The following is a 24,640-nucleotide window of genomic DNA, read 5'->3' as shown; positions in this document are numbered from 1 at the left end:
TCCAGATCCTCCTGCTTCACACTTCATTGTAGCCTGAACAATCACAACCATCTGATGTAAAGAGTTACAAAGGTTCACTGGGGCAATGTACATAAAGTACTGGAGGGACTCAGTAGGCTGTGCTGCATCAGGGAAAAGAGTAAACAGTCAACGTTTTGGGCCAATCGATGGTTTACTATTTTCCTAGATGATGCATGGCCTGCTGAATTCCTTCAGCATTTTGTAAGTATTGCTTGGATTTCCAGCATCTACAGATTTTCTCTTGTTCGTGATTCACTGGGGCAAATGGCAATCTGCATTTACCCTTCAAACAATTTTAAAATCTTTGTATATATAATATGTGTATATTATCCTTAGATGCAGAAAAAGCCTTTGATAGGATTGAGTGGAATTATCTTTTTAAGACCTTAGAAAAGTTTAATTTTGGGCCTAATTTTATTCGTTGGGTTAAATTAATTTACTTGTCTCCTACCGCTCAGGTTATTACTAACTCCCAAATTTCTAAGCCCTTTAAATTATAGCAGGGGACTAGACAAGGTTGTCCTCTTAGTCCTTTACTTTTTGCTTTAGCTTAGCAATAGCATTTCAAGAATCTAAGGACATTTCTGGTATACTAAGGGAAGATATGTCTCATAAAATTTCATTATACGCTGATGATATTTTACTTTTTATCTCTAACACTGAAACTTCTTTACCTTTGGTTCTTTCTTTAATCTCCCAGTTTAGTTCTTTTTCAGGATATAAGCTGAAACTACATTATCTGGATGATGGGGTGGTAAATTGGATTAGTAAGTATGCCGATGATACTAAGGTAGGAGGTGTTGTGGATAATGAGGTGGATTTTCAAAGCTTGCAGGGAGATTTATGCCGGTTAGAAGAATGGGCTGAACGTTGGCAGATGGAGTTTAATGCTGAGAAGTGTAAGGTTCTACATTTTGGCAGGAATAATCCAAATAGAACATACAGAGTAAATGGTAGGGCATTGAGGAATGCAGAGGAACAGAGAGATCTAGGAATAACTGTGCATAGTTCCCTGAAAGTGGAGTCTCATGTAGATAGGGTGGTGAAGAGGGCTTTTGGAACGCTGGCCTTTATAAATCAAAGCATTGAGTACAGAAGTTGGGATGTAATGCTAAAGTTGTACAAGGCATTGGTAAGGCCAAATTTGGAATATTGTGTGCAGTTCTGGTCACCGAATTATAGGAAAGATATCAATAAATTAGAGAGAGTGCAGAGACGATTTACTAGGATGTTACCTGGGTTTCAGCAATTAAGTTACAGAGAAAGGTTGAACAAGTTAGGTCTCTATTCATTGGAGCGTAGAAGGTTGAGGGGGGATTTGATCGAGGTATTTAAAATTTTGAGAGGGATAGATAGAGTTGACGTGAACAGGCTGTTTCCATTGAGAGTAGGGGAGATTCAAACTAGAGGACATGATTTGAGAGTTAGGGGGCAGAAGTTTAAGGGAAACACGAGGGGGTATTTCTTTACTCAAAGAGTGATAGCTGTGTGGAATGAGCTTCCTGTAGAAGTAGTAGAGGCCAGTTCAGTTGTGTCATTTAAGGTAAAATTGGATAGGTATATGGACAGGAAAGGAGTGGAGGGTTATGGGCTGAGTGCGGGTAGGTGAGACTAGGTGAGATTAAGGGTTCGGCACGGACTAGGAGGGCCAAGATGGCCTGTTTCCGTGCTGTGATTGTTATATGGTTATATATGGTTAAAAGTGAGCTATTTCCTTTAAATGACCTAATGTCATCAAATGCCAAATTTCCGTTCAAAGTTGTTAGAAGTCAATTTACATATCTAGGTGTAACAATTACTAAAAACTTCAAGAATTTATTTAAAGAAAACTTAAACCCCTTATTGAATTATGTGAAAAAGACACTTTCTAAATGGTCCCCTCTTTCTTTATCCCTAATTGGCTGAATTAATTCAATTAAAATGAAGATTCTTCCCAAGTTTTTGTATCTTTTTCAGGCCTTACCTATTTTTATTCCTAAGATGTACTTTGATTCTTTAGATTCAATTTTAACCTCTTATATTTGGAATAATAAACAAGCTCGTTTAAGTAAAGTTTACTTACAAAGAAATAAAGAGATGGGTGGACTAGCCCTACCCAATTTTAGGTTTTACTATTGGGCTGCCAATATAAGGAATATTACTTTCTGGTCCTATTATATTTCTCGTAAAGATTGCCCATCATGGGTCTCCTTAGAAGTTAATTCTGTAAAAAATTCCTCTATTGTCTCTCTTCTTGGATCATACTCTTCTTTTTCAGCAAATAAAACAACAGATAACATAATTGTTAAGCAAACTTTAAGGATCTGGTCTCAATTTAGAAAATTTTTTGGTTTAGCAAATTATTCATTATCATCCATTCTCCTTAATTATTTTTTTATCCATGACTGATAAAGTCTTTAAAAATTGGGATGAATTAGGTATTAAGTGTTTTTGGGACCTGTTTATCTCAGGATCTCTTGCTTCATTTGACCAATTGTCAAATAAATTTGCACTCCCAAAATCACATTTTTACAGATACCTTCAAATTAGAGATTTTCTACATTTCCAATTAGCTACTTTTCCTATAGGTCCCGATAAAAATTTATTGGATGATCTTTTAAATTTAAAACTTTTTGTTAATGGTTCTATTACCGGTATCTATAACTTGTTGATTGATTCTAGACAAGACTTTTTAGATAAAATAAAAAAAGCTTGGGAGGATGACCTAAATTGTCAGATTTCTGATGATAGATGGAATAAAATTCTTATACGAGTTAATAAATCATCTTTCTGTGCTCGTCATTCTCTTCTACAATTTAAAGTGGTTCATAGAGCTTACATTTCTAAACAGAAGCTCTCCAGTTTTTACCCGAATGTTTCTCCACTTTGTAATAAATGCAACTCTGCTGATGCCTCTTTAACTCATATGTTTTGGTTTTGCCCTAAAATTGAAAAGTTTTGGCAGGAAGTATTTCATACCTTCTCTCAACTTTTTAGGGTCCAATTTGACCCAAATCCACTTACTGCCTTGTTTGGTATTATTGCAAATGAAGAATTAACTTGAAATACTCCTAACCTACAGGTTTTAGTTTTTACCTCTCTTTTAGCAAGAAGAGCAATCTTGCTTAAATGGAAGGAATCTACTCCTCCTACACATCTTCAAAGGCTACGTGATATTATGTTGTATTTAAATTTAGAAAAGATCCGCTGCTCAGTCTTAAATTTGAAACAAACTTTTTATGATATTTGGGGACCTTTCCTAAATTACTTTTCCAATTTATAAAGTTTAACAGTGCACAGACTTTTATGTATATTTTTATCTTCTCTTCTTAAGTGAATATGTTTTTCTTTCTAATTATCCATTGCCATCCATCAGCTTTTTTCTTTGGTAGTTGGTAGGGGTTGATTTTTATATTTATATATAAATTTATTTTATGATGTATGACCTATCTTTAAATTTTTGATTACTGAGTGGTATACCTTTATATGTTATGCTGTAATATTTTGATCAATGTTATTACAATATATGCACATACACAGGTTATGTTGAGATGTATCTATGTGTTGCACTCTGTAAATCTTTTTTTTTCTTCTGAATAAAAATAAAAATATTGTAAAAAGAAAGAAAGAAAATCTTGTTTACTTCAATGAGATGACTTCTCACTCTTCCAGACACTGGAGTACAGATGCAAACTGCTTGGTTTTACCTAATAAGACAACCTTTTCTACTGAGAAATCAACTGAGTGAACCTTCTCTGTACTGCTTCTAAAGTAGATCCTTCCTTGGATAACAAGACAGATCAATACTCAATACAATACAGATATAACTAGATTTCTTTACTTCTCTACTCCATCTCTGTTGCAATACAGTGGTTTTTCCAGTGTGGTTAGTAGGGTTCTGTGGACTTACTTATGTGTACAATTAAATGCTCCTTCACTCCTGGTTTCACTGGCAATGTTGAAACCTTTGCCGGACCAAGGTCAAGTATTGTTCTACAGTGACAAGAATTGCAAGCTGTCCTCAGAACAGGCAGTTCATTCATTTGGAGAAGGGCAAGTGCCAGAAGTACTTTCCACAGTCTGAAAGCTGTGGAAGGTCAATATATGAATGATGAAGGGGAACATTGAATCTATTGGTCCCATTTGTCAGAAGAAACACGATGTGCATTTTCCTTGTTAGTGGAATGAAAAGAGACGGGACTGAATAAAATACCTGTAGAGATTGTTGCTTTCAGGGAAACCATTACACCAAAGTACACAGGGGGTTACTGAGACGGGACATGATAAGATGAGATTTAATTCTGACTATCCTTACACAAAATAATGTCAAACATTTTGAAAACAGCAACTTCTGGCTAATTGGGACACTAATGCAGCACATTTTTGCCCAATTAAGGTGGCTGCCTTAATTACTCAGAGTTTTATGGAAATAGTTAAAAAGGTATAAAATATAAACTGAGTAACAAATTATGTATTTAAATTAAATATAGAACCAATAAGAACATTACCAATAATAATGCAGTACTATAAAACCGTGTATTATTTCCTAAAGAGTTTGTGAAGATTCAACGTGACATCTAAAACTTTGACCAACTTCTATAGATGTGTAGTGGAGCGTATATTCACTGGCTGCATCACAGCATAGTATGGAAACAGCAATGCTCTTGAATGGAAAATCTTACAAAAAGTCATGGATACAGTCCAGGCTATCATGGGTAAACCTGTCCCCACCATTGAGCACATCTACACAAAGCATTGTCACAGGAAAGCAGCGTCCATCATCAGGGACACCCACCACACAAGAAGTGTTGAGAAACAGGTTTATTGGCAATGCCAAAACCTTTGCAGAATCAAGGTCAAATGTTGACCCAAAAGAAGAGCTAAAATACAGATTTTCTTAAAAATTACAATGAAAGGGCTAAATAGTCAAAAGGTTAGATGAACTACTGAATTGTCTGAATTGTCATGAAAGTCAAACTGATTCAAGTAAGGGAATCTGTATTTCAAAAACCACATCCCATTTTACTGACTCAGGGTGCTCACTGCTTTGTGATTTAACATTAATGTCCTTAGCACAAGTAAGTTTGATCAGTGTATACACAACTTATCACAGCTACCAGACTGTGGAAAGTACATAACCTACGGCGAATCAAACTAAACAGATTAATCTCTCCTCAATCTCTTTATTTCTCATAAATTGTCCTACTGATTTCCTACTGCCCATATCATCTTTAGGTCTAATGTTTTGCTAAGCATCTGGAAATGCAATGGGATGTTTTGACATTTAAATTTTAAAATAATATAACAGCTGATACTACATGACAAAGGAAAATATTAATGAACATAAGACCCTGTGATGTGGGCTGAAACAATAGCTAAAAAACATAGGTCCAACATTCTGAATTTACAAATGGTGATTGGAAAATTATTTAATAAAATTAGTGATTGATACATTGGATACAGATTAATTCCTAACCGCCAAGATCATTTTGGAGATTATAATGAGCTTTTTTTTGGAAATTACTGTTTTGTTCATGGTCAATAGGTTGAAATCCCCAAGTGCAACATTGTGACAAACCAGCATTATAGGTCCGAGGAGAAGGCTCACTGAGTATTTTCTGGGAAAAGGCATTGAAGATAACATTTCTAGCATCATTCACCTCCAGAGACAAATTGAACAAATGCCCCATCCTGTTTCTTATGCTACCTTATGAATCTAATCGGCACCAAAAAATTTAAAACTTTACATCTTGTATGTATAATTTGATTCAAAAACAGACAATTAAATCAGGAATTCATAAATCAAGACAAAAATGGGAATTTGATTTGAATGTTAAAATTGATAGAAAAAACTGGTCAAGATTATGTTCTGATAGTATGAGAAATACAATAAATGTTTGACTTAGATTAATACAATATAATTTTTTACATCAATTATATATAACACCACAGAAAATAAATAGATTAAATTCAAATATGTCTGACCAATGTTTTCGATGTAATCAAGAAATTGGTACTTTTTTACATTCTACTTGGTCTTGTTTTAAAATTCAACCATTTTGGATAAATCTAAGACTTTTATTGGAACAAATTACTGGGGTACAACTCCCACATAGTCCAGTATTATTTTTATTAGGAGACATTGAAGGGACAATACCGAAACTTAAATTGAATAAGTATCAGAAAAAAATTATAAAAATTGCATTGGCAGTAGCCAAAAAAGTTATCGCAGTTACTTGGAAATCTGATTTATATTTAACTATGGATCGTTGGAATAATGAAATATGTAGTTGTATTCCACTTGAAAAAATTACATACAATCTAAGAAATGAATATGATATATTTTTGAAAATTTGGCTCCCATACCCACAAAAGATAGGATTAAATACATAGGTCCTTTGAAGATAAAATTATAAAGTAATTGCAGAAAGTAAAAATAAATATTAAAATTATTTTGAACTCCATGGAGCATGTGGGGATCCTCCAATATCCAGGCAATCTTTTTTACTTTCTCTCTTTAGATAAGGGTTAAGGGGGGAGGTTAAGGGGAGGGGGGAGGGTTAATATTATTTTCTCACTATTTATCATCATATTTATTCTTTGTAATTTTCTAAAATGTAATAAATAAATAAATAAATATTTTAAAAAGATTGTGGATTGATGTTTTTCAGAATATAAAATATTGGAATTTGGATTTTTTTTCTCAATGCTAGGCCTAAGGTGGCGCAAATGAGCATTCCGCTACATTAGGTTGTACTACCCCTATATAACAGAGAACAAAGCAGCACATGATAAGGCCCACCACCCACCATGTTGTGCTGAACTAATTAAACTGCTAACAGAACAAATCTCTTCTTCCTACACAAGGTCTATATCCCTTCCACTCCCTGCACGTTTTTGTGTCTATCTGTGACCTTCTAAAATGAATTTAATTTGATGCTGGCTGTCTACTCTATCCATTCCTCTCATAATTTTATAAACTTCAACCAGATCTTCCCTCAGACTCCACCACTCCAGACAAAACAACCCAAGCTTGTACAATCTTTCCTTATAGTAAAGAACCTCTAATCCAAGCAGAGTCTTGGAAAACCAGATCTGCACATCTGCACCTCTCCAAAGTTTACACATCCTTCCTAGAATGGAGCAATGAGAATTGAATGCAGTACTCCAGGTGCAGTTTAACCAAAATTTCAAAAAGCTGCAACATAACTTCCAGACGCTTAAATTCAGTGCCTTAATAAAGGTTTGCATGTCAAACTCCTTGTTCAACACCCCATCAACCCATGCAGCCACCTTCAGGGAACTACAGACTCTTTTCTACACCAACACGGTTTTGCCATTAAGTGTGCAATGTCCCTTTACATTTGTTCTCCCTACCTCTCTAAGGCTGCATGCTGCCAATATTTGGTGCCTTGTAATGAAAGATACTCCATTTCCAGCATCCAAATCCCTTCCCAAGTTTATTGCAAGCATTCACCAAAGTAATGAAATGTAACATTTGATAATTACATATAAAAGTAGCAATCAAAATCAATTCAATGCTTTTTCAGTTAATCTGCTTCTATCAGGAGAGCAATACTTGTCCAATTTTTGTAAAGCTAGGACCACATACCTTGTATACCACCAGTTCATGAATACCATCCTGCAGTGTCGTACCATCATCTTTCATCAGCCTTACGAAGGCCATTGCAAAATTCTTCTCACTTTTGTCTTTTGCTGTAAGTTATAAAGTAAGTAAAGCCCATCAAATCTGAAGACTGGGGGGAAAGAGAACAGAGAGGGCAAGGAAAGCCAAAGAGTTCACCGAGAATGAGGTGAACAAATTGAATAGGAATTGCTGTATTCCTGACACAGTGAAAAGCTTTTGTTCGCATGACATCCAGACAAATCATGCCGTACTTAAGGAAGCAAAAAGAAAAAAAAAATGCAGAATATAGTGCAGTAACTACTGAGAAGGTGCAAATTTATGTGAACAAACAGACAAATGAAGTGTAAGGGTCTCAGTGAGGTGGATCTGGAGATCAAGAGCTTATCTTTAGAGTTTGGACGGTCTTTTAAAATTCTGAAAACTGGGTTAGAAACTGTCCTTCAGTCTGGAGGTAATTTCTTTCAAGCTTTTTTATCTTCTAACCCATGGAAGAAGGGAGAGGAAAGAATGTTCAGGGTGGAGGGGTCTTGGATTATATTAGATGCTTAACCAAGGCAGCGGGGAATGTAAAAGATGTAATGTTATGGGTAGGAGATTGGTTTGCATAATGGACTGTGCTGTGTTGACAATACTCTGCAGTGTGTGAGGGGAGATTTTGAGAGGAAATAGTTTATAAGGGGATAGAGACCAGGAAGGGAAAATATGGGTGCAGCTATCATGCACAGCAAGGGGAGATACAATTTGCCAACACACTTTATCTAGCTTGATGAAATATCCTGCATAAATATAACTGGTTCTTAAATGCAAGTTATACTTACATTCTTGTGATGATCTATGTCTGAACATAAATCTCAGGTGTATTCTTTGCATTTCTTCCATTGGAATAGCCAACTAATAAAAGGCAGAATTGTGAGAAAATTAATCAGTGTTACTCATTAATTTGATAATTTAGACACAATGTTATATTTCACTTTGCACATTTTCCAAATGACTCCCTTTCATTTAGCTTTTTCAATATTCATCAATTCAAGCCAATACTAAGAAGAAATCAATAGATTGTGTTTTAAGTATTTTCATAAATATTCATATTTTGGTTAAGAACTCCCTCTTCCTCTTCTGCTGTTGGAAAAAAAGAGTAAACAGATTTTTCCTCTACAATAGTATATGATAGAGGAACACCGTGCACGGAACTCTGCGCCAGAACTTCAGAATCAGGTTTAATATCACTGGCAAATGTCATGAAATTTGTTGTCTGCAGCAGCAGTACAAAGCAATGCATAATAATAGAAAAAAGACCTTGAATTACAGTAAGAGCATATATATTAAATAGTTAAATTAAATAAGTAGTCCAAAAATAGAAATGAAAAAGTAGTGAGGTGGTGTTCGTGGGTTCAATGTCCAATCAAAATTGATGGTGGAGGGAAGAAGCTGTTGCTGAATCATTGAGTGGGTGCCATCAGGCTCTTGTACCTCTTCCCTGATGCTAGCAATGAGAATAGGGCATGTCTTGAATGATGGGGGTTCTTAATGAAGGAATTCACCTTTCTGAGGTATCAATCCTTGAAGATGTCCTGGGTACCGTGGAGGCTAGTGCACATGATGGAACTGACTAAAGTACTAGGAATTACCAATTTGTTAGCATTTAACCAACTTCTCCAAACCCCTCACTCCATCACCAGCCCCAGCCAACATGCCCTGGAGGGATCACACACAGAAATGTTCAACTTGCTGGTGGATCTCCAACAGCAGGTTCAGTTTCTTAAACGTGCTCCGATGTGAATTCAGCATCGAATAGAATAGCAGACGTGTTTTTGCTAGATCCACCAACACTGATGTGGAGTCACAAATTCTGCTGAACATGTGCCAGTTTACACATGGCATATGGCCTTACACGTGAATGGAAAGAAACAGGGAGATGGAAAAGTAATATTTTTTTCTGAACTAGCTGAATTTCCTTTACAAACTTTTTTTTGTTTTTTTAAAAGTTAAAATGCTTGTAATCACTTAATTTTATTTCTTTTAATTTAAGTGCTTCTGATGGGCAGCAAACTGCTGGCATGGTTTTCTAAGTAAAGATCTTTTCAGCCATTTTATCATTAGGCTTCACCTACTTGGAAGTAATCCATCATGGAAGGCCTTGTTACACGTTTGATCCTAAATCAGACAGAAGTAAGATAGGTCAGCTGTTTGAGTGAAGCAACAACAACAAGCTTACACTCAACAACAAACACAACAAAATCTAGAGGTGTTGGAAATCCAAGCACACACTCAAAATACCTGGCCTGCTGAGCTCCTTCAGCATTTTGTGTGTGAACCTTGCACTCAAAGTCAGTAAGACCAAGGAATTGATTGTGGACTTCAGGAAGGGGAAGTCAAGGGGCATACACCAGTCCTCATCGTAGGATTTGCAGTAGAAAGGGTGAGTAGTTTCAAGTTCATGGGTGGCAACATCACTGAAGATCTATCCTGGGCCCAACATCTTGATGTAATTACAAAGAAGGAACAGCTGCAGCTGTACTTCTTTAGGAGTTTAAGGAGACCTGGCATGTCACCAAAGACATTCACAAATTTCCACAGATATACCGTGGAGAGCATTCCAACTGGTTGCACCCGCACCTGGTATGGAAAGGCCACTGCACAGGATCAGAAAAATCTGCAGAAAGTCATCAATTCAGCCAGCTGCATCACCAGCTGCTCGCCACTCCAGCATTGAGGACACCTTCAGAAGGCAAAGCCGCAAAAGGAGGCTTCCATCATTAAGGATCCCCATCAGCTAGGAAATGCTCTCTTCTCATTGCTACCATCAAAAAGAAAGTACACATGCCTGAAAACACACACAATATTTCAGGAACAGATTCTTCCAAATTGTGGCTCAATATCTTGACTTTAACTGAGGTGGAATTCATCCTTGTTGCCTTGGACCAAATCCCCAAATAAACAGTGTTGTGTCGTACTTCGTCCAAATGTTCCATTGAAATGCACGTACTTGACCGGAACTACATCTTTAGTTCGGTTACCTGTGGATTCACTCCAAATCAATGTTAATATCATGTGTGTCACTTTGAAATTGATGTGTGTGCTTAAGTAATCAAGCAAAACTTCATGACAGAGTTTGAGGACATCCATTAGGAAAAGTGGAGCAGTGTTGTCTGTAGGTTCACAGAGACACAGGAGATTGCAGATGCTGGAATCGCATCCCATAGAGACTTTGCAAAGTGACCACGTGCAGGCAAACTTAAATCTGTCAAACTGATGAAATAAACAATGTTCTGATAAATCATTCATTGCAGAACAAGGAGAGGAAATAGCAAACACAGGAATGACCTGGCTGTTGAGTTGTTTAATGATTTAGTCTTTGATCACAGAAAGACTGAATACAATGGAGAGCATACTAACTGGCTGTGACACTATCTGGTGTGGAGGGACCACTGCACAGGATCAGAAAAAGCTAAAGAAAGTTTTAAGTTCAGCCAGCTCCATTATGGGTGCTAGCCTCCCCAGCATCCAGGACACTTTCAAAAGATGATGCCTCAGAAAGGTGACACCCATCATTAAGGACTCCCACCATACAGGACCTGCCCTCTTCTCATGGCTACCATCAAGGAGAGGTTACAGAAGCCTGAAGACACATACTTAACATTTCAGGAACAGCTTCTTCCCCTCCGCCACCATATGCTTGAATGTACAATGAACCCACGAACAATGCCTCACTATCTTTGCTCCTTCTTTTTGCACTACATATTTAATTTAAAAATATTCTGATTCTTCCCCCATCAATCAGGTCCTAATGATTGTTCACCGAAAACAATCAAGTACTTGACATGCTCTTGCTCATTTTGAAATTGCTGCGATTAACTATTGATTATTTTCCATGGAAGCACAGACAAGATAATGAGAATTGTCTTCTTTAAAAGTTGCAGTCATTATGAAGCTTGCTCCTCCACTTTGTGATATACTTATACTTTAGAGTTTTAAAGTAACATTAATAATCATCACAAAATCAGAGTATGTCAGACATTAGTTGCCTTTTTGATAACTGCAGTGAAGTTATAAAAAAGCTCTTTGTCGTCAGTGAAGCTGACAACACCTTCTGAGTGAGAAGTCAAAAGGCAGCTCTTTGTTGTCCCATTTAAGTAGCTGTATTGAAGTATAAGCCTGACGTTCATCAGGAACTTCACTGTGGCTAAACATGATCAAGCCTTCAGCATAATCCTAGATTGCAATTTGTACCCATTATAGAGGAAGTTGGCAGAACCCAGCCAAGGCTCAAAAGTACAAATGAGTAGGAGCAGTGGACCACTTAACCCTTATACCAGCCCAGCCATTCAACACGACTTGTCCCAGCCTTCAGCTCCTCTTCTGTGTCTGTTCCACATTGCTCTCAATTTCTTGATATTTCAAACATGCATCTTAAAATACCTCCAGTAATTCAGCTTCCACAGTCCTCTATGTCAGAGATTTCCAGATTGTTACTACCTCTGCAAAAGTAATTTCCCAACCACTTCAGTTTTAAATGACCACCCAGTTATCTTGCAAAATCTGTGAAGCCTCTTGACTTTGGAAGGCCTTTCACATAGACCTTGGCTCTTGATGTACACTAACAGCATCGTGAGCTGTCCACAGATGTGGAATTAAGCAGCAAATAGATCTGATAACGTTGAAAGAATATAAATTATTCCAGCTTGCTTAGAGTCTAGGACAAGCATCAGAGTGTACACAATTATTTTAGAAGTAAATTAAAAAGAGAAAATACTAGAAACACTTATCAGGTTAGACAGCAAATGTATGTAAAGATCTGTTTGGATGAAGAGCCTTCAACACTTGGATATGTTATTGTTCTCCTCCCTATTGGTACTGTTGGACCTGATGAGGATTAGTCATTCTGTTTTTATTTAATTTCCTATCATGTTGGAGGACAGCAGTGGATGGAGCTAAACAAAACATTAGAGCTTTATTTAACAAAAAAAAACTTACAAAAAAGCCTGAACATTTCTACCAAGCAAACACCCATTTCCACCCCGTTGAACACTTACAAAGCAGCAATATAGACAGTGAGTGTTGTTGATCACTGCTACAGTTCATAAAGGGATGCATACCAATTGCACACAAGCCACTTCTTGTACTCACCAGACATGAAGCTGGGGCTCTGAGCAATTAATTCAAAGAATCAAATTTAAAAAACAAACAAATTGCGATGCTGAAAATCTTAAAGAAAAAGAAAAGCAGAAAGTGATGAATATCTAAGCTGGTCAGGCAGCATTTGTGGGGAGAGAGAGTTAAACTTCAGTGACCTTCCAATTGACCTACCATCTCCATGAATACCAGCAGAACTGATTCATGTATCAAGCACTTAGTGTTTCGATCTATGGACAAGTTCGAAGCCCTACTTGATATGTAAGTTCAAATCAGTAGCTAAATCTGGCACTTGAATTTTAAAAGTAAATTTAACATGGGTCCACTGCATTGTTGTAAAGAAAGCACCTGGTTCATAAGACCACAAGACATAGAAGCAAAATTAGGCTATTCAGCACTTTGAATCTGCTCCACCATTTATACAATGGCTAGTTTGTTTTCATCTTAACTGAATTCTCCTCTCTTCTTCCTCTAACCTATGATATCCTTACTAATCAAGAACCTATCAACTTCTGCTTTAAATATACCCAATGAATTGACCTCCCCAATGACCGTGGCAATATATTCTACAGATTCATTAACATCCTTCAATCCTTAGCCAGTCTGATCAATAAGTGTCTCTAACCCACTAATATTATTGAGTCTAATTAGCACCTCAGCTTGTAGAGGGAGTCAGTGATGGAAAATAAACTATTATATTGCTGGTGATATTTACATCCTGAGAGCAAATAAAAAATAATGGTTTCATTAGCTTTGGGTTTATTAAAGCCTCATGTTAAAAAATCTTACTCTTGTGTTCAAATCCCTGCATAAATTCATTTCTTCTTAATTTATATACTTTTCCCAACTTGCAACCCCTTGAAAGCTGTTCATCTCCAAACCCGACTTCTTTTTCCATCTTCTCCTTTCTCCTTCCCAGCAGAGCCCTCAACCACTCCTCCTTCAGTTTTGTCTCTCCAAATCATTTGTCCATTAGGAACATCTCCATTAGAAACACCTCTTAATTCCTCCTGCAGGAGCCATGTATTCTGTGCGGTGCATTTATTATATGTGTTATGGTAACTAATCATATTAATGCAGGCGTGCTAAAAGCAAAGGGAAAAAGTTACATATTCATACTTATTTCATGTCGGTTTGCAGCTTTTGACAAGCGGAGGTCATATCTTCACTGACCACTTAGATAACACTCAATAGTGTTTAAGTGTACATTTACGAATTGCTACTAAAGGAACAAAATAGGGAATTTGACCCCTATAGCATTTCTGTTTATGAGAACAATGTACTGTTCACCCAACAATTTTCTTAGCTCAATACCCAGCTCTTTCACCTTGCTGACATGAACAGCCAGGTTACAGTTCTGATGCCTGGACACATCACTATGTTAGAAGTGTGCAAGTGTAAATGTGCTTGTGGTCACAGACTTAACAGTATCTCTTTCCACAGATGCTGCCTGGCTTGCAGAATAATTCCAACACGTTCTTATTTTAGTTTTCCACCATCCACAACATTTTTGAATTTTATCATGCATTTAAGTTGTCATGGTTGTGAAGTACTGAAAATTTTGCATGTGTGTTTGAGGGTTTTTAAAAGACAGAAATCACCATATTGCACCCTGTGTACTTGGGAACTGTGGCATCAAGGATCCTCATCTGTTTCTGATGTTAAACCCTGCCACTGTCAAGTGAACAGGATGGTATATCTCCTGATGAAGGGTTTCGGTCCGGAACGTCGTCACTACCTCCTCCCATACATGCTGTCTGGCCTGCTGAGTTCTGCCAGCATTTTGTGTTTTGTAACACATGCTATAAGTTCTCCCACAATGTTCCAATGAGAGCATTGCACAAGGAACAGCATCATCTCTGTAATCACTCTCAGAAATGCCTGGAGTGCCTCAGACCAATATGGAAATAGATACGATCATGTTTTACTCTAAGAATTAAAGTTATGTAACACACTGTAATGTTTCACTGCTAATGTAATGGCCTCTCTGTAACGTTTCACTGCTTATGTAATAGTTTCTCTGTAGCAGCAATGTTCGGGTTATGACTAGAAACATCATGGGCTTTGGAAAGTGCGCCATCCAGTGAAAGGCGTGTTCTTCTTTCTCGTGGGTCTGAGAGATGCAATTTCATGGTCTTTTGTCGGCAAGAGATGAAGAGAGATGAGACAAATGGAGAGAAGAGACGAGTGGAGAGAGTTGGTAGACTGCCGAACAGAATGGACTTGAAGCAAGGGTCTGAGGGTCCGTGATGCTCGGGGGAGGTCGATGGGGAATGAATGGACAGAACTGTGAGCTCCAAAGTGCACAGTAGGCAGTTTCATTAAGGTGGGCTTTTTTCTTTTCATTTTCTTTACTAACCCTATAGTGAGATTAAGATTTATAAAGTTCAACCGTTTAATTGCATATGCAGTACTGTCTGATATTTTGTGGTATGGACTTGTAACAGGACAACACATCACACAGCATCCACACAAACGAGATTTCTCAGTTTGGCTGGGCCAGAGTCAGTCTTACCCTAGACAAACACATGCGGGCCGAACCTGAGGGTTACAGTAACATAGTGTAAATGAATTACTAGTCCAGTGTCTTTAGCACTGAGGATATCACAATGGTATCAACAAAACATGCCATTTTGTTTAAAACTGGAGTGTCTCAGCTAGCAGTGCTACAACACTGACTTCACTTCAAACATGCTCCTTTGAATGACCTGAAATCATATGGAAGATGCTGTAAAATGCAACATTTTCCTTGTAACCCATGTTTATAAACAGTTTTGTAATAGTTGCACTGACCTTGATTGTCTCCATCCAGCGTGGCTGCTTGACCTGATAGTAGATGACCGATCGGTATTCACTGACCAGCTTGTCTCCTGCTCCTAAGCAAATGGAATTCTGCACCAAAACAGTGTAGGCATGTAAAATAGAATGCCTGAACACATGCATAATAACACAGCCTCAAGTAACTAAACAGCAAAACTACAGCCAAATACTTAATGATCTTTTTAAAACAGTTTGTACATGTTACAATTCGTTTGATCATGTTTTCTCCATTAATTCCACCTTCCGCCAGGATACATGTTATCCTGAAACTTCAGTTCCCTTCTCATTCTTTTGTTGTTGATCCAATTTCTCTCACCACTGGCTATTGACCAATCCCACCTGTACCCTCAGCGTATTCTTCTCATTCCAGGAGGTCTAACTGCTTGACTATTGGTAATTGTCACCAGCGATCCAACATCTCCCAGGGATCTTGATCAAGACCCGACATCCTGGTTGTGGCCCCATGGATGCTAACTTCAAGGAAAATCCAACTTTTTCCCTTTGGAATTCCATGCCTTTTGGTTTCCAGCAATTAATAATCTAGAGTGGGATTTGAATTGACTCTTCTTCCCCACACACTGCAGTTCAAGTTGAAACAAGATTAATTCAACATCAATCTTCAACTGAGAGGATCGGTAGATAAGACTGCCAACTTCCATTAATTAGTCTCCATTGACTCAAAACAAAAATTTTTACCGGAATAATTTTGCCATCTTCATTGCAGACACACATTATCACTTCTACATTCTTCTGGGTGGTCTTGTTGTATTTGTCAAAATCTCCATACTGAATGTTGATGTAGATATCATTCCTCACATCACCTACAGTGTAACAAGAGAGAGAGAATCGTTCTAACGTGAGTAGTTTTATAATATTTTAGACACCAAGTATCTCCTAGGTTTAAAGAGGTATCAGCTGCATAGAGGTCATATAAGATTATAATTAGACCACAGTTGGAGCACAATATATAACCTTTTTGACCAAACCATTTCAGTGCCTACCACATCTGTTAAGTATAGGTCAAACCTGGTAAGGATGGATGATTTGCTCTCCTGAGGAACATCCCTTCATAAACTAGATGGATTTATAGACAATCCTCCCCACCCTCCCCATGAATCATCATTGCAAGAGCTAACAGTTTCATTTTAAATTATAGCTTATTAACTGATTTGTTTTTTTTAAAATTCACTGTATGACTCAAGGTCTGAAAGGGAGAAAGAGGCAGAAGCTAATGTTACATTTGAGATTTACTTGGATTAATGTGTCATAATCAATGGGGAAACAGGCCCAGAGATAAAAAGACAGATCAAGCTGGATAGTTCTTCCTGGGAACAACAGAGTTAGTGGCCAAATGGCCTCTATGTTCTTGGTAAGCTTCCGTGATTGTGAGTTGTACTTCACACTCGTTTCCTTATCTTAGAAATTAAGTCAATGCACAGACTGCACCACAGTAAGGTAGTGGTTGGTGTGATGCTATTACAGCTCAGAGTTGGAGTTTAGAGTTCAGTTCCAGCATCCTCTGTAAGAAAGCTGATATTTTCTTCCCGCGAGCAACTGGGTTTCCTACGGGTGCTCTTCTTTCCTCCCACAATCAAAAGATATTCTGGTTTGTTGGTTAATTGGCTATTGTAAATTGTCCTGTGATGGGACTAAGATTAAATCGGTAGGTTGCTGGGTGGTGCAGCCTGTTGGGCTGGAAGGGTCTGTTCCATGTTACAGACATAGAAACAAAGAAAACCTACAGCACAATACAGGCCCATTGGGCCACAAAGCTGAGCTGAACATGTCCTTACCTTAGAACTATCTAGGCTTACCCATAACCCTAATTTTTTCTAAGCTCCATGTAGCCATCCAGAAGTCTCTTAAAAGACCCTATCATTTCCGCCTCCACCACCACTGCCAGCAGCCCATTCCACGCAATCACCACTCTCTCCTCTGTACCTGCTCCCAAGCACCTTAAAGCTATATGCTCTCGTGCTAGCCATTTCAGCCCTGGGGAAAAGCCTCTGACTATCAATGCCTCTCATTATCTTGTACACTTCTATCAGGTCACCTCTCATCTTCTGTTGCACCAAGGAGAAAATGCCGAGTTTATTCAACCTACTCTCATAAGGCATGCTCCCCAATCCAGGCAACATGCTTGTAAATCTCCTCTGCACCCTTTCAATGGCTTCCACGTCCTTCCCGTGGTGAGGAGACCAGAACTGAGCACAGTACTCCAAGTGGGGTCTGACCAGGGTCCTATATAGTTGCAACTTTACCTCTCAGCTCTTAAACTCAATCTCATGATTGATGCCTTCTTAACCACAGAGTCAACCTGCGCAGCTGCTTTGAGCGTCCTATGGACGCGGACCCCAAGATCTCTCTGATCCTCCACACTGCCAAGAGTCTTACCATTAATACTATATTCTGCCATCATATTTGACCGACCAAAATGAACCACTTTACACTTATCGGGATTGAACTCCATCTGCCACTTCTCAGCCCAGTTTTGCATCCTATCAATGTCCCTCTGTAACCTCAGACAACCCTCCACACTATCCACAACACTCCCAATATTTGTGTCATCAGCAAATTTACTGACCCATCCCTCCACTTCCTCACCAGGTCATTTATTAAAGCGTCGTGTCTCTAGGGAAGTAAACTAATTACCCCAATGCAGAGCGACGGGAAGCCTGTACAGGAAACCCAACATAAGATGAGTATGCTTTCCCAGCACCAGAATGAAATCCTGTCTCTCTTTCTGTCAACCTCAATTCACTTTTCATTTTAAATGCATCATTGGGCTTTATTTTAAAATTTTACATGTTATTATCTCTATCCGGCTAGTTAATGTAAAATTCCTTCTTCATTCATTCCACTGCCATGTTTAATTCCTTAGATTCCCAACATTGCCATGAAGTTTATTCTATATGTTAAAACACCTGCAATTTGGAGGAACCCTAATGAAAATAGTCAAGTTCTGATGAAGGTAAATACAAAGGTGTTAGCAACTAGTTCTTGAGATGGCTGGGATCAATTCAATGAGATATTAAAAAGAAACTTCAGTACCTGAACTATGTCCTCTTTTTGTGATAATCTAATCTAGTCCCATGTGGAGGAGAATAAATTCCCTTGTCAAAATTAGAAAAAAAAGCATATGGCCATTGAGAAGCTAGCCAAATGACGCCAATTCACAGCTGTTCAAAGTATGATCACAACAGGCAGGACTGTAACCACCTACAACCCGAGAAACATTAGAATTAATGCTCTCAAAAAAGTGCAGACTTAGATGAACAATTTTCCTACACCACACAGAATAAATAATATTCATTCTTATTCTCATTCTTAAATTCTGGAGTGGTTTGATTTTGTTTTGAACTATTGTTAAGGATAGAGAATTTAAGAGGTATCGCTAAAAGTTACTGAATGTATTAATGTGGCTTCAGTTTGTGTTATATATAAATACCAGTTGGTTATCTCGAGTGGTACATGCAGGGAAGAGAAACCTAGCGCATTGTTCAGTGAATCAAACTTGAGACTGGTAGAAATTTGACATGGTATGATTCTTTATTTTTAAATCATTCCCCTGCACTTATGCTGATTTTGTTTCTTAAATTTGCATTAAGACTCAAGGCTTTATTTTAAAAAATTCAGTTATTTTGGGAAGCGGAGAGCTACTTGAAGATTTCCGACCCGGTACAGTGTTCTCAGAATTAAAAGATTTAAATTCCTATTTTCAGAATTCAGGATCATTTAATGTCATTTCCTGTACACAGGTGTAAAGGAGAGTGATATAATTGTCATTCTGGATGCAGCACAAAAATAACACAACGATAAAGAAGACAATAATGATTTAAAAAAACAATCAAAATAAATACATAAGGTAGTTTTTACAGTGTACGTAAATTGTGTATCTCCAAAGAGACACTAGGCTGCACATAAGGTCATTGACAGGATATAATAAAGTAGTGGTGGAGTTAGTGGGTGGAGGTGTTGATCAATCTTACTGCCTCATGAAAGTAACCGTGGTCCTGGTGTGAATGCTATGTGACCTCCTCCCCGATGGGAGTGAGGCAAGAGCAGGGTGGGTGGGATCCTTCATAATACTCCTGGCTCTTTTCTGGCACCTTTCTGTATGTATGTCCTTGATGGTAGGTAAGCCAGTGTTGTAGTGGGCAGTTTTGACCAACCTTTATAGAACCTTCCAATCTGCCACAATGCAGTTTTTGTACCAGGCCATGATGCAGCTTGTCAAGATGCTCCCTATTGCACATTTGTAGAATGACGTGAGTATGGAAGTGCAATGTCCAGCTCTCTTCAGCCTCCTCAGAAAGCAGAGGCATCAGTGAGTGTTCTTGACTGTGTAGGAGTGTTCTGGAACCATGAGAGTTTGTATGTGATGCGCACTTCCAAGAGTTCAAAATTGCTTTGTTTCCACTGCTATTTCACCAGAATAAAAGGGGGTGTAAGTGGTGCGAGTTCTCCTGAAGTCAATAGCCATCTCCTTTGCCTTGTTGACGTCAAGGAAGAGATTTTTTTGCCTGACACCAGGCCTCAAACTCTTTCACCTCCTCTCTGTAGGCTATCTCAACATTGATGAGTCCCATTACTGTCATAAGATCAGCAATCTTGATGATGGTTGCTCAGGTGTTTGGCCATGCAGTCATGTGTGAGCAGAGTGTACGGCAATCAGCTCAGCGCACAGCCCTGGGGAGGAAGCAGCAGTTGTGCATCCTGACTGTCTCAGGTCTGTTGGTTTGAAAGTCTAACACAGTGGTGTATTAAGACCGAGGAGCAGGAGTTTGTTCACCAGCCCCTATGGGACAATAGTGTTGAATGCCAAGCAGAAGTCCAGAAATAGCATTCTGATATAAAACATGGTGTGTCAGGGCCAGGTACATGACATCCAGAACAAGATTTGACCTTAGCCCATGCCATAATACCATTTATTTAGTCAATTATCTCACTGCCATCTTAGAGCTTGTAACATTAAATTGGAACATTTATTGATATTCATTCAGTGCCTGCATTTCAGACATTTGGTTTATTAATTGTACTGAGGTTGCAAAGGGTGCTATAAGAATGCAAGTGCTTTCCTTCTCCTGAAGATCACATGTATATGAAATGGTGGTCTGACTGTACAATTTCTGGCAAAGGGGTTTAGTTACTGACTGACCATACCAGAAAAGGAAGAAGACATTTAGAGACGTAAAATGGTTGCAACGACCGCATTGAATTGTTAACCTGTGCTCTCTGCCCCTCGTGCAGGCAGCACGCGAAGCTCACACTACTGCTTCATTTGGATGGAGTATGGGAGCAGCCATAATGTCCAGTTATGTTCCACAGCAGTCACCCAGCCACAAGTAGCTAATGCCACTTAAAGCTGACCGCTCTGCTTGAAACTGGCACCTAAAAGAAAACGCCTTAAAGAAAGGTGTTCAAGAGTTTATTGTCACTGTAGATCCATTGAAGATTATATCCACAAGAAAATGTTGATTCCATGACTTTCAACACTGGAGTGTTTATTGGAGAGAGTTGAATATGCAAGCAAAATCCTCTATTGCAGGGTCCAAGAAGATCTTTACACAACAAGTTTAGAAGGTTGTGAAATCAGTGGTCACATTCAAGTTATTGTCATTCAACTGTCCACGTATATACAGCTAAATGAAACAACATTCCTCAGGTGCAAAGCACAGTATAAATATCCCAGAAAGCCTGGAAAATAATATTAGCAAGTGAAAAATATATTCTGCAGATGTATAAGTTGACATGTGCTTACATCACATATACTATAGCTCAATATGCAACAGAATTATTGCTACTGGCGTTCTGATAAATAATGTATACTGGGTGGTAGCAGAGTGCTCTGATGTCTCACAGCCTGGTGGAAGAAGCTGTTATGCAGCCTTACAGTCTTTTTTCTATACTATGGTACCTTCTACCTGAGGTAGGAGGTCAAAGAGGTTTTGGGACAGATGGGAGTGGTCCTTGACAATGCTGAGGGCTATGTGAATGCAGCACTTCTATTATATCTCCTGGATGGGAGGGAGAGGGATCCCAATGATTCTCTCAGCACTCCTCACACTCCATTGCAGGGTCTTTGGGTCAGCTGCCTTGCAATTCCCATACCAAACAGTGATACAGCTGGCCAGGACACTGTTGATCGTGCTTCAGCAGAATGTTGTTAGCACAGGGGTGGAGAACCTCACTTGCCTCAATCAATAGTAGCCTCAAAGCCTCAAGGGTCTGGATGCACCTCTGCAAGAAGGTCCATGGCTTAGTTCATGTGGTTTGGTTAGTGAGTGCACCTTCAGTACTTAGATGTCACACTCTAGTAACTGTGCCATTCCTCCTTCACTCACATTCCACTATCTCTATTAATGGAAGCATACATAAAGATCAACTGGTGCTGATATACCTCAAAGCTGCTCATGACAGCTCTAATAGCTGAACACACAGGAAACTCTTCAACAGCTTTCCCCTTCCCTAGCACAATAAAATGAGACATAACTGTCAACAACAGATGTTGATATCGATATCCATCTCCCCTGTAGATATTCAGAATGATGCTACACCAACAAATTTTCCATACAACTCAAATGAATTGGAGTCTGATCAGTTTAAGGAGAGTGTAAGAACTAGGGCTTTGGCAAATAGGATAAGAGCTTGACAAACATTACCTAGTGAGCCAGATGGTAAGCCGTTGGGATTTTTGAATTGTACGATTTTGCTTCTATCTCACATCCTCATCTGATTGACAAACTGCAGCTGATGGAAGCATAATCCTCTATTTTGCCTACTTCTCTCATCCTGAATTTTCCCCTTTCAGATAGCCAGGAATTGTAAACTGATTGTTTGAAGAGCAGGTCATTTAAAGTGTCAATTTCACATAGCCATACATTGATGTACTGCTGAGTTGGATTATTGAACTATGGTTAAACATAAAACACCACATTGATAAAGGAATGGTGATAAATTTTCAAACAAGCTGGGATGATACCCCAGAGGGAATTTCCAAGCTTGTCCATATTGCCCTTAGCAACAGAGTTCATGAGTTTATGCTGCAATCATCCAATGTCTTATTAATTCATAGAGTCAAGGAGAGGCATAATATGAAAAAGGCCCTTCGGCCCATCAAATCTGCATCACCCATCAACCTCTCATTTTACTTCAATTCTTCTTTAATTCTATTCTATTCTCTCCTTATTCTTTCCAATCCTTCCTAATTATCTGAGGTTTCCAAGTTAATGGCAATGTAAACCACTGCTGAATATTCTATTTTTCTTCTTTTTGCAGTAGATAAGACAAATTAATAAAAATATTATCTTCAGTTTGCCTCAAATTGAACATTTTCTTTACAGAGATTCGCAGGGACTATGTAGCCTTGGCAAAGATCCAAGCCATCAGATGGACCGATATAGCCTCCATTTGAGTCCTTCTTATCCTCCTACAGAAGGGTAGTGTAACATATTCTTATTCCTCCTAATTTATTGATTTGCAATGCCATGTCTGGGAGTAAATTATTTGTGTAGAGGACCTGAAAGTACCAAGCTCTTGTACAGCCATAGAATTAACCTGCAGAAAATAATCAGCAAATTCTTTTAAACAAAGCTTAAAGAGCCCATCTGGAAACTGCACCATTTCAGCTGCATTTCTAAGAGATGCTAACTAAAGATCAGCAGTTTCTGTGGTAAATTGGTGTTGGGTTAATATCTGCATACTGGTAGGATTTTCTTCTCATATGTTATCATGCACGCCAACATAGTATTATGATTGTGCTACATACATTGGCTAATGACACTACCTAACACAATTGTGGATGACAGCTCCTAAAAGATAAGGCCCCACTAATGAATAATAAATAAATAGTCTATTTTTATAATGTTATTTTTTTCCATTTGCTAGTTGGAGAAAACATCTCTATTCACATTTGACCATGCTATACATGGGCATATTTAAGGCAGAGGTTGATATATTATTGATTAGTCAGGGCATGAAGGCAGGAGATTGGGATGAAAGGAAAATGGTCCAACCATGATGAAATGGCAAAGAAGATGGGCCAAATGGTATATTTCTGCTCCTATGTCTTATCGTCCATTCACCTAAAGATTAGTTTTCCTTTTTTTTAATGAAGGTAATTGGCAATTAGTTTATTATTGTCACATGAACTGAGATTCAGTGAAAAACTTTGTTTTGAATGCCATCCATACAGATCATTTCAAAGCATAGGTACGTTGAACTAGTATGAGAGAAAAAACAATAACAAAATGGAAAATAATGTTACAGTTACGGAGGAGGTGCCCTACAAATAAAATGCAAATACCTTGATGAGGTAGATTGTGAAGTTGTGCTCATCTTTATCATACAAGTAACAGAGTTTTTATTAGAAGGTAACATGGTTGACTGCATAAATCAAACATTTTCCACTGTTTTCCTTTGGAAATTCCTGATTCTCTATTCCTTGTTAATTTTGTCAGTTTCTCATTGCATGGAAGACAAATAGTGAAAACCCACCTGGCATAATGATCTCTGGGAATCCCAGCTTCCTAGCAACGACTGTGTTCCTGTCCACTAAATGTGGATAATCCTTTCTGATCTGAGATACATCCCCAACCAACATTTTCATGGTCACCCATAGGCCTATAAAATGAAATAAGGAAACTTGTTTATTTTTTTTAAATGGGACCTGGAGAAAAAGGTGTTTTAATAGCAATTAGTAGCTAAATAAAAAGCATAAATTATATTCAGTTAATGTGACATTCTGTTGGCTGGTAAAACTGCTCTTCAATGACCCTACTATTGCAGAATATAAACTGCGGAAGCACAGTTTATATGTGGTAAACCATGTATTGGTTAGCGTTACACTATTACAGCTCGGGCTGTCGGAGTTCAGAGTACAATTCCAGCGAGCTCGGTAAAGAGTTTGCACATTTTTCAACAAGAACGTATGGATTTCCTCCGGGTGCTCTGTTCTCCTCCAACACTCCATGACAATTTACACTGACCAATTGAACTACTAATGTAGGTCGATTAATCAGTGTAAATTGTCCTCTGATT

The 24,640-nt window shown here is 38.2% G+C and overlaps 1 protein-coding gene across 1 annotated transcript in view; it reads right to left on the bottom strand.

Annotated features, from left to right (window-relative positions):
- LOC132405303 (dedicator of cytokinesis protein 2-like) overlaps positions 1 to 24,640 on the bottom strand; it is a 640,537-nt gene that overhangs the window by 470,422 nt on the left and 145,475 nt on the right. The window contains exons 13-17 of the mRNA XM_059989997.1: positions 24,098 to 24,223; positions 16,298 to 16,422; positions 15,575 to 15,673; positions 8,467 to 8,539; positions 7,613 to 7,716 (exon numbers count right to left, since the gene is read on the bottom strand). Of these exons, the coding sequence (XP_059845980.1) occupies positions 7,613 to 7,716; positions 8,467 to 8,539; positions 15,575 to 15,673; positions 16,298 to 16,422; positions 24,098 to 24,223 (527 nt within the window). The remainder of the gene's footprint in view (positions 1 to 7,612; positions 7,717 to 8,466; positions 8,540 to 15,574; positions 15,674 to 16,297; positions 16,423 to 24,097; positions 24,224 to 24,640) is intronic.

This window comes from Hypanus sabinus, chromosome 15 (genome assembly GCF_030144855.1).
Source record: "Hypanus sabinus isolate sHypSab1 chromosome 15, sHypSab1.hap1, whole genome shotgun sequence".
Classification (NCBI taxonomy): Eukaryota; Metazoa; Chordata; class Chondrichthyes; order Myliobatiformes; family Dasyatidae; genus Hypanus; species Hypanus sabinus.
Note: the sequence above shows the minus strand (reverse complement) of the source record. Positions and strands in the feature narration are given on the sequence as shown.